The sequence below is a fragment of the Acartia tonsa genome, chromosome 13, assembly GCF_053477335.1.
Source record: "Acartia tonsa isolate MP-2025a chromosome 13, ASM5347733v1, whole genome shotgun sequence".
Taxonomy (NCBI): domain Eukaryota; kingdom Metazoa; phylum Arthropoda; class Copepoda; order Calanoida; family Acartiidae; genus Acartia; species Acartia tonsa.
Genome location: NC_137272.1, coordinates 5885167 through 5895647, shown reverse-complemented (window position 1 = coordinate 5895647; position 10481 = coordinate 5885167). Strand labels below are relative to the sequence as shown.

At 43.5% G+C, this 10481-nt stretch overlaps 1 protein-coding gene across 1 annotated transcript; it reads right to left on the bottom strand.

The window, feature by feature from the left end:
• Positions 1–4638: 4638 nt before the first annotated feature.
• LOC145335060 (cathepsin L-like proteinase) lies at positions 4639–10255 on the bottom strand. The gene is made up of 7 exons (XM_080180754.1): positions 10137–10255; positions 9261–9386; positions 7581–7714; positions 6882–7164; positions 6113–6368; positions 5482–5654; positions 4639–4879 (listed from the first exon to the last, which is right to left on the bottom strand). The coding sequence occupies exons 1-7, from the start codon at positions 10139–10141 to the stop codon at positions 4792–4794; spliced, it is 1065 nt and encodes a 354-aa protein (XP_080036880.1). The 5' UTR covers positions 10142–10255; the 3' UTR covers positions 4639–4791.
• Between the last annotated feature and the right edge of the window lie 226 nt (positions 10256–10481).

Sequence of the window (10481 nt, the reverse complement as noted above, 5' to 3'; positions counted from 1 at the left end):
CTTATACTCCATCTGTACCACGTGACTGTGGTACGGAATCTCTCACACCCTCTGAACCTAGGAGGGTATTTTCTCAAGGAGTTCGGAACTAGGCTCTGTTTCGACATGCAACCCCCCTGCTTGTGGGTGCGTGGGGAGTTTATCCCACTCCGTGGCGTCCCCATCGACCGGGAGACAGCCGAGAGAGAGTTGAGTTACGAGGGGCCTCTGCCAGGCCCACTGCCAGAGCAGCCGCGTGTAGTTGAGAAAGGCACGCACTGGGTGGATGCTGCGCTAAACGCCCATAGGGGGACCAACCTGCTAGCCATGGGGTTGCCCCCAGTGCCCAAGGTGCCTCTGGAGAACCTGCCAACGACGTTTCCCGAGATTTCCAGCCCTCCAGAGCCGATCTTCTCCGCCGACACCTTCATCAACGGCCAGCCGTGTCCACCTGGCCCCCTCTACCTGGGGCCCCCAGCAATCCAACCGGCCAAGTCCGAGTCCAGGCCCGTCAAGTCGCGGTCTGATGCACCCGGAGCCACGCTCAACCCCCAGGAATCAGCCTCTCCCGGCGCCGTGCCCGTCAAGTCGTGGCCGGACGCCCCCGGAGCCACGCATGGCTCCGATGCCTCAGCCTCTCCCAGCGCCGAGCCCGTCAAGTCGCGGCTGAACGCCCACTGAGCCCAGGCTGGTCCCGGCGCCCTGGCCTCTCCCAGCGCCAAGCCCGTCAAATCGTGGCCGGACGCCCTCGGAGCCACGCCTGGCTCCGACACCTCAGCCCCTCCCGACGCCGAGCCCGTCAAATCGCGGCCGGTGGCTCCCAGAGCTGAAGCTGACCCCGTGCCAGCCACGTACAGGCTAAGCGCTGTCACTCCAACTGATGGCCAACCACCCCAACTCCGTACGGCCAAGAGGGTGGTCTTGCCTGGCCGCGGTGTCATGGCTGTCCCTGTTGAACTAGTGGGGCACCGTACCAAGGATGCCATCCAACTATCTGCCCCAGAACAGAGGTTTGGGGAGGATCTTGTCATCCCAGAAGGCCTGTATGCCCACAGGCCTGGCTCCGCCAGCGTGTTCTGAGTGCTGGTGGTAAATGAAGAGGAGATGCCTCTCCTGCTGGACGCCGGCCTCCCCGTGGATGGGGAGCTGGTCAAGCCTGACATTCTGGAGGTTTCTGACAAGCCTCCCCCTCGTATTCATTCGTTCCAAGAGCCTGTTGAGCCCCCAGATATGCAAGAGCTGTGGGCAGCCCTTGAGATGGAGGAGAACGAATTTCTGCGCAAGGACCCCCTGCTCAAGAAGGAGGTCTGGACCATGTTATCAGAGTACAGAGACGTCTTCTCAAACTCTACCCCCGGCTGCACTGACGTAGTAGAGCTACAGCTGCGCCTCAAGCCAGGGACCCAGCCGATCCGCCAGAGATTTAGGGATCTGAACCCGCGGCAGGAGGCTGAGCTGGAGAAGCAACTGGACACCTGGCTGCAAGAGGGAGTCATAGAGCCTTCAGACTCCGCCTGGAGCAGCCCCCTGGTGCCCATCAAGAAGAAGGACGGGAGCACCCGCTGGGCTGTCGACTACAGGGCCCTCAACAAGTGCCTTGAGCTGGACAGCTACCCCTTGCCCAGGATCCAGCAACTGGTAGAACGAGCGGGAGGACACCGCGTCTACAGTGCCTTAGACGCGGTGGCTGCATACTACACCATCCAAGTGTCCGAGGACAGCCGGCCCTGCACCGCCTTCACCACCCCCAGAGGCTTGTACCAATGGAAAAGGATGCCCTTTGGCCTAGCTACAGCACCGTCTGTCTACTCCAGGTTTATTGCAGGAGTCCTGAACCCATTAGGCACGGCCAACCTCCAGTCATATCTTGATGACGTCCTGACCTTTCACCAGGATACCTGGGCCCACCTGGCTAGGCTCCGGGAAGTCTTGGAAGCCCACCGCAGGGGAGGAATCCGCCTCAAGCCAGCCAAGACCAAGCTGTTTCGAGCCAAAGTGGACTATCTGGGCCACACCCTCAGCCGTGAGGGGATAGCCATGCAAGAGGATTATATTGACCGCATCCTTGACTGGCCGGCCCCCATCAGCCCCAAGGACTTGCTGGCGCTCCTGGGGTTCTTTGGCTACTACCGCCTGTTCATCCCAGAGTATGCCGACCTCACCTACGAGATGAATCGGCAGAAAACGGCCAAGACACTGACCTGGACGGCTGAGATGGAAGCCCAGTCCTGTTTATTGACCTGGTGGGGCCCCTGCCAGAGACCCCAGCCGGGAACCGCTACATCCTCACCTGTCAGGATGGGTTCAGCCGGTTTGTCAGCCTCTACGCCATCCCCAACAAGCGCACTCTCACGGTGGCTGAAGCCCTACTGCACCGCCACCTGGCCACGTTCGGATGTCCCCTGAAGATCCACTCCGACAATGGGATGGAGTTTACTGGCCAGGTATTCAAGGAACTGGCCTCCAAGCTCGAGATTGGCCTGACACATCCACCGCCCTACAACCCGCAGTCCAACCGGGTGGAGAGGTTCCATCGGACGCTCAACACAGGCATGCGGCTGTTCCTAGACAGAGACGACAACAACTGGGAGCCACACTTGCCTGCCATTGCCTTCGCCTACAATACCAAGGCCTGCAGATCCACGGGCGTGACCCCGTTCCTGGCCTACTTTGGGAGAGAGGCCAAGCTTCCAGTGGACATGGTGCTCCGGCTGCCAGACACTGAGTATGCCTCAGTCCCAGCCAACGTCCAAGCTCTCCTGCAACGCTACCATGCCGTGTACGACGCAATCCAGCAGCGAGAGGAGGGAACCATCCGAAGGAGCGCAGCCGCCTACGAAGGCACGGCCAAGTACGAAGTTGGAGACCTGGTCTGGTATCTGGCCCCCCGCCTGGTGCCAGGGAAGTCAGCCAAGATTACCAAGAGATGGACTGGCCCTTGGAAGATAGTGAGACAAGCCACAGACGTCCATTATGTCATCAAACCTGCCTCTCCAACAGCCAAGATCTCGGAAATCACCGCGCATGTAGGCCGACTGCGCAAATACACCGGAGATGTAACTGCCCATCAGATTCCAACAGACATCCAAGGCGACCTGGACGGCGACGAGGACGCTACTGAGCTGCCCGCCGGAGCTGTGGCGGTGCCAGCTAGTGACCCAGGACAGTTCCCAGTGTACCAGCCGGCGGCCGCCGTCCCACAGCCTAGCGGCCAGGATCGCGACCCTGTAGAAGAGAACCTGCAGCACCAACCCAACGAACCACCGCCGCCGCTGCCAGCCCCAGAGCCACCTAGGGATGCCATCTGGAACCCTGATGCTGACATGGAGCCCCTGCCGGCCAGCAGCGAGCCTGCAGGAGGAGAAGCGGCCACTGAGATGGAAGTGGCGGCCCCAGAGGGTGAAGCTGAAGCGATGTGTCCCATGCTGATGACAGCCGTCCCCATATTATTATTTCGGTCCTATGCGAGTATTACTTTAAAAGTCTGGTGTAAGATCCAAGTAATAATATATCCATTAAATTGTTAAATTGCTGTGCATATTTCAAAGTAAGTTGAGAAACCTTGAAAATATTAGGAAATATTTTCTATAATACTTGTCATAAACCAAAAAAAAATAATGGCAATTGCAATACCTTTAATCGAATATTTGATTTTTCATATGTTTTAATTTGTTACAATTTTTTATTGCTGCGGTATACTTATTAACTAAATCTTAACCCTTACAGATCGGGGGGGGGGGGGGGGGGCTCAAAATAAAAGTTCGTCCTAAAATTTGGTCATCCTAGCTGCAAAATTGGCCGCTCTACAGCTGTTTTAAAATTTAGCGGCTGGCCGCTAAAAAGCGGCTAAGGAGCGGTCTGACTGCTATGACTAGAAAAAGTAATTTTCTCTAAAAATACACATGAACCACCAGAAAAAAATTTTACGTCTTTATCTGTACCAGGAGCCGAGATAGAGGGGAGGGCTCTTTGAGCCCCTCCCCCCCCCCCCCCCCCCGATCTACTAAGGTGGGAATTGGGGCCCGATCTGTAAGGGTTAACATTTTATTGATATTGATTTTGATTAGATTAGGTTTTGTAACGAAATACACGTCTTTTTTATTTTATGTTTTTTTATCAATATAAAATTTTATATAGTTTGCTTAATCAAAACTGTTGGAATTGTTCTATGACTGTTTGATTATTCCTGTAATAATTAGGTACGAAAAGTTTAGCAACTCTATAATCGTTACCATAAAGCTATTTAAAACATTTCGATTTTTAAATTTTAATAAATTTATTAAAGGATTTCAACGTCCATAAAAGCAAGTCTTTTTTAAACAACATTTTTTGAGAACATATTTTTCCTATTCATCTAATTTTAGAAATATTATTTCCTTGAACAACACGGTACAATATCATTAGAGAAGTATCTCCATAATCATGTTCTAAAAATGTAATTATGTAATTTTTCATCACATTTATATACAATTTTATTTAGACTTAAAAATTGATATTCTGCTTATTAAGTTCTGTTACTCTACAATTATTTATGTTCTTTTATCATACATTCTAATTTTATAGATTCGCTTTATGGACGTTGAAATTTTTTCCATCCTATATGATAAATATCCTCTGTGTTTGAATTCTTTATTGTTACTAAAAAATAATAAAACAGAATAAAATTACATTTCTTTATTGCTTTAATTTTGTTACATTATGTAATCATCACAGATCATTGTTGAAAATCAATTTAACAATGTGTGTAGCGCAAAAGCTAAATTTTTAAAATTTACACAAGAATGAGCAAATTATTTGTTGTTGAGCTGATGTTTAGCATCTGGGGATGGCCTGTTCGAGACAACCAACACCACAATGTCCAGTTCCTCTCTTCAGCTTGAAGTATCCGTTCTCTCCCCAGCTAAAATATAATAGTGTTAGTCATTCTTACACAATGTCATAGTAATATTCACAACAGAATTGGCCCTTTTCCTTTTGAAACTTTTTACAGAGGATAATAGTTATTGCATAGTATTAAAAACAGGTTATAAAATTATAGGGGCTACGGAAACTTGTTTTAATCTTATGATTGTATGATTGAAAACTGACAATAATATGATGATATACGTAATTTTTAGTTTAGCTAAAAAGTAGTTCTAATCCACCAGGTATTAATCGTCTGCGAAGTGATACTAGAAAACCATTTAAATCAAGTTTATAATATTTAATAATTGACATGTTTTAAAGCTTCATTATTTGTAAAAATTTCTAATGAAAAAATTTAAAGTAACTTGTGCAATATTGCGTAAAATTGTGAGTAAGCTTCCAGTCAAAAGCGATTATAAAGTATGTTCTTAACTATTCTTAATATTGACAAAACACATAGTATAATTAAACGCATATTTAATAATAGTTAGACTTAATAATCGCTTTTGATTTGAAGCTTACTCACAATTTTACACAATGTTGCACAAGATACTTCTTCTTTTTTTTCATTAGAACTTTTTATTGAAAAATACTTACGATGTTCCCCAAGAGTTCTTGATGAGCCAGTAGTCCTTTCCTCCCTCGGTACCGTATCCAACAACCAGGACGGCGTGGTTCAGGTTGTACACACAGCTGGAGTCAGTGGCAGCATTGCAGCACAGATGATCATCAAGGACACCACCTCCATAATCGCCCCAGTTGCTGGTGGCCTGCATAGATAGATTATTTTATTGGAAATTATTTTGAGATATGCTTTGCATAGCAATATATGTACATATTCTTTCTAGGATTTACAATTCCAATAATTAAGACAGAGCTTTTCCTTAAAGTCAGAGAGACTTTCTCAAAATTCCTCAAGTCCTCAAAATTGTTAATCCAACCAATAAGAAAACGCTATTATAAAAAAATTTTGACTTGTGTAATAAACAGTCCAATGTCCCCTCCCACCCTGGGGAAGTTGATGAAACTTACAGATAAAGCAGAATTACATTTAATGATTGAAACGTTTGGACACTCAACTTAATAATCTAACTTATCAAAATTCATTAAGTCCCCAAAGTCATTAAGCCCAACGAATATGAAAATGCTATTATAAAACACTAGAGACTAGTGTAATAAACAGTCCAATGTCCCCTCCCTCCTCCCTGGGGAAATGGATGATACTTACAGAGACAGCAGTGACGACAGGGTTGATCATGAGCATCTGCTCCATAGAGTCCTCCTCAGTGTACCATTTGTTCTGGAATCCAGAGACCATGCTTGCGGTATGGGCATTATTGTTGCTAGGGCTGCACTTGCCAACATTTCCAGTTATGCCAGAGGTGTAGGGGTAGGAGGATTCTTCCTGGTTGTATTGTCCCTGGATCCAGTCGAGGTAGGCGTTGGGCCAGGCACCGTCACAGCCGTAGGCTCCCCAGGTTCCGCTACAAATATTGATAATCATTAATGTTTTGTAAGGGATATCCAAAGAGATAAGACAATGACCGATAAATTGATATACATCCCCAATGATGATACACAAAATTACCCCTTCTATAGATTGATGAACCAACAAATCAAAATTCAATAAAAGTCCCCAAGGTTTATAAGACAACGAATAAGGAAACGTTATTATATCATTAAAAAACAGCCCAATGTCACCTCAATCAATTCAAATACAGGTTTTTCTTGTAGTTTTGCTAACTCAAATCAGTCTCGCTTGTTTGTTTGTTGAGGTTTAAGGTTCAAACCCTTGCAATATAGGTTGGAACGTTTTTAGAAAAAAAAGTATGATGCCTAATACATAAAGTTTTGTGATATTTAAATTTCTCTCTTTCTTTTCTTGTAATCTATCTCCTTCTCTGTCTCTTGCTCTATCTCTCAATTGTACTTTCTGTTGCTCTCTTTCTCTCTCTCTCAATCCCTCTCTATAATGATCTGAATGGGTAGATTTTTACCTGGCATCAGAAACTTCGTGGTTGTAGGCACAGTCAAGCAAGTGCTGTTCAGACAGATCATTGGCTCCATTGTCACCGTTGATCATGTAGCAGGACTCGATGGCACCGAGGGAAGCGAAGGCGGCGCAGCTACCGCACTGGGCCTGGTTCTTGACAGAGCTGACCATGCCTTGGGATACCCAGGACCACTCCTTGGGTGCGGGGGGAAGGTTGGCAAGCTTGGCCTCAATGACGGCATCAAGTTGGTCAATGGGGGTGAAGTCCTTGCTGACGGATGGCAGACCTGAATGTTTAATATGAAAGCCAACAATTCTACATTGTTTGAAGAAAAAATAATTTTCAATAAAAAGGGTCTTAATTATTTATCATTATCTAATTGATTGTGTTCAATGTAGTAAGACTTAAATGAATGCAACATATAAGAATATAAATTGCGAAATTAAGATAAAATAAAAGTTAAAGAGAAGAAAAAGAGAGTTAGAAACTCATGAAACATTTTAAATTAACTTAACAGATACGTATTTTATACTTCTAACGCCATTCTAATAATGTAAACCTCCAAATACAAAATTGTAATTAACTACAAGATTTTGCTTAATTTAACAAAGATATTCAGACCGGTGTTATATTTACATTTACAGACTTACAAGGGTGGCTAAGATTTACAGAACATTTTATGGATGTTGATGAAAAACCCACCAGTTCTCTTGTTGAGGAACTCCTGTTCAGTAAGATCCATATCCTCAGTTTCCTTCATGTACCAGGAGACCTGGCCAGCAGCAAACTTGGCGTTGTGCTCGGCAATCTTGGCATGGTTCTGCTCGAAGATGGATCTACAATTTAAATCAAGATGTTTTCTATATAGAGACTGTAGATTTTTTATGTTTTTATAACTAATCTATAGTATAGATATTTAAACCGATAACTACCTCCTCCCCTTTTTCAATGACCTTTTTCGTCAGCTAGCAAATTGATTATTGCTACTTCGCTGTGTTAATATTCCCTTTACCATTGGTTGATTTTCAAAGACCAAATTGAGGGTCGGCACAAGGTCATTGCATTAGGGAAACAGTTATTTCACCCTTTATCCCCTAGTGTTTTTTTCCAATGTTTGAATGCTTCTTAATTAAGCGTTTGTTCATTTTTTAGGTATACATTTTAAGTATTTCCAGAAAAATATTGATTGTATGAGAGGTTTCGTGATAACAAAAGCAAGTGAATATTAAAACCCTTTACAGTCGGGCCCCTTGCCGCACCTTAATCAGTCGGGGGGGGGGCGTTCAACGCCCCCCCTTATTATCTCAGTTCCTATTAGAGCTAGAGGGCTAATTTTTTTTGTGCAAGTCCTCTGATTGATAATGAATTTCCGACCTTTTATAAGTCTAAGTCAATTTTCGCTTCCTTCACCCTTTTATTTAACAACCTTTGTTTTTAGGTCCTTTTTTACTTAAAAATTTCAAACGGCTGTAATTTTCTTATTTTTGAAGCTAGAAGAAAAATTTTTTTCTAGAAAATTTTTATCTTTATGTAAATTTTACATTAGAAATATCAAAATATAAATTTCAGTGGCCGCAGCTGTACTTGGCAGCTGCCAGCCGCCGCAGTCGGCGGTCGGCGGGAAAACGGCGGCGGATCTTCATGAAATTTTAATACGTTATGTAGACATGTAAGAAAAGCTTAAGTTTAAAATTTGAAGTCTCTAAGTCAAAAATTGCGGCCACAGGAGCCTTTTAAAGATTTCTGGAGACCTGGAGGATCAGGACCTGCAGGATCATACCTGGAACCTGAAAGTGACTTGAACACCTGTATTTTATATAAGGATGTACTACTAGAGGATTTTTTAGTATTTTGGTATGATAAAATGCTTTGTTTTAGTCAAAAAAATATTTTTGCTCTTTACCTGGATGACCCTGCCAGGTTTGCTGGCATCCTGTGCCCGCCAGGATGGAGATATTCAAAAAATTCCAACTCTCAGTTATGTGTCATACCCATACTTAAAAAGTCAAGCAGTTTGGGCTCTTCATCTTTCACACACAGAAAATGAGATAGAAAAAACCGGAGGGGGGGGCGTTCAACGCCCCCCCCCCGACCGTTAAGGGTTAAAAACCTCCCTTATTTATTTTTATACAAATTGAAAATAAGGAGAGGGTATTTTTACTTTGCTGTCCCTGCAGGGGCCCTGACCCTTTAGGGGCCTATACCCGCAGTGCCCTAACCCTGCGGGGCTTCCTAGTACCTATTATATCTTACCTAACCCGAAGAAACAAACAAATCAAAGACTACACTTCCCATTTCTATTCAATTTATTTAAAAAATAAGATATAGAAGAAAGGGATATCAAAGCTTAAAATGATACTTTGTGCGATGGCCGTTTCCTACCTTCTGTAAGCAGCCTCCTTCTCGTTGGCGTAGGACTTGCCAAAGTTCTTGGCATAGTTGTGGAAGGCGGAGAATTCGCCGCTGGTGGCAGCTGCCAAGCCAATACAGGCCAATGCAATAAAAGCTCTAAAATGGATAAGGAATATACGCTGGGAACTAATGGGATAAGACAATGGCCTATAAATAAATGTACATCCCCAATGATGTTACACAAAATTACCCATCCTGTACATATGTTTGATCACCCAACTTCATGAATCACCCAATCAAAATTAACTAGTCGCTAAAGCCAACGGATAAGAACTCGTTAATTCGAACTTTGGGGACTAGTGTAATACACAGTCCATTGTCCCTTCTCTCTCTAGAATATACATGGCTATTATGACAGTGGAAAAATTGTCATCAATTTAGGAAGCTAACATGGATATAATTTATTGGTCCGTTCATTCATTAAGTTGGAAGGTAATAGATGGGGTAAATGGGGTGGAATAAGGGGGGGGGGCGTTATTTTAGCCAGCTACAAGTTTATTTTTATAAGTGTACATGATAAACTGGTGTAGAATCAAGTAATATTAAAATAATTTAGATCTGAAGTAAAATATTTTTCTAATATTTTTTTCATATTTGCAGGATGGCTTTAAACTTTTTTTATAATTCTTTTAAGAAGCATTAAGTATTTTTTATTAAAGTCTCACAGGTTTTGTATTTCTCCAAGTGAGTTAATTAACTAATCCAAATCAAAATTTTCAAACTGTTACATAATTAGAGATTATTAGAAACAGTTAAAGTTTCAAGACTTTTAAAACCTTTTTTTGATCAAAATAATTTTTACAGGTGCAATATTTTTGTCCTTAAATGCTTAAAGAAATGTAATACCTCATGTTGATCAGTTAACAAACCCTGGCCAACTAATTTGAAAAAGTAAATGATTTTACTTTTATACACTTTCTCTCATCCTACTAAAGATAACATGTTATCCAAAAAGTGTGTATTCACATCCCCACTTATATTACATTACAGGGATCTAAAGGGATAAGACAATGGAAGATAAATTGATGTACAGTACATCCAAAATTATGATACACAATGTAGATTACATTTAGTGTTTGAAAATCGATACTCAACTTAATAAACCAACCAATCAAAATTCAGTAAATGTCCCTAAAGTTGTTAAGCCAAAGATGAAGAAAACATAGTTATAAAACTTTGGGGACTAGTGCA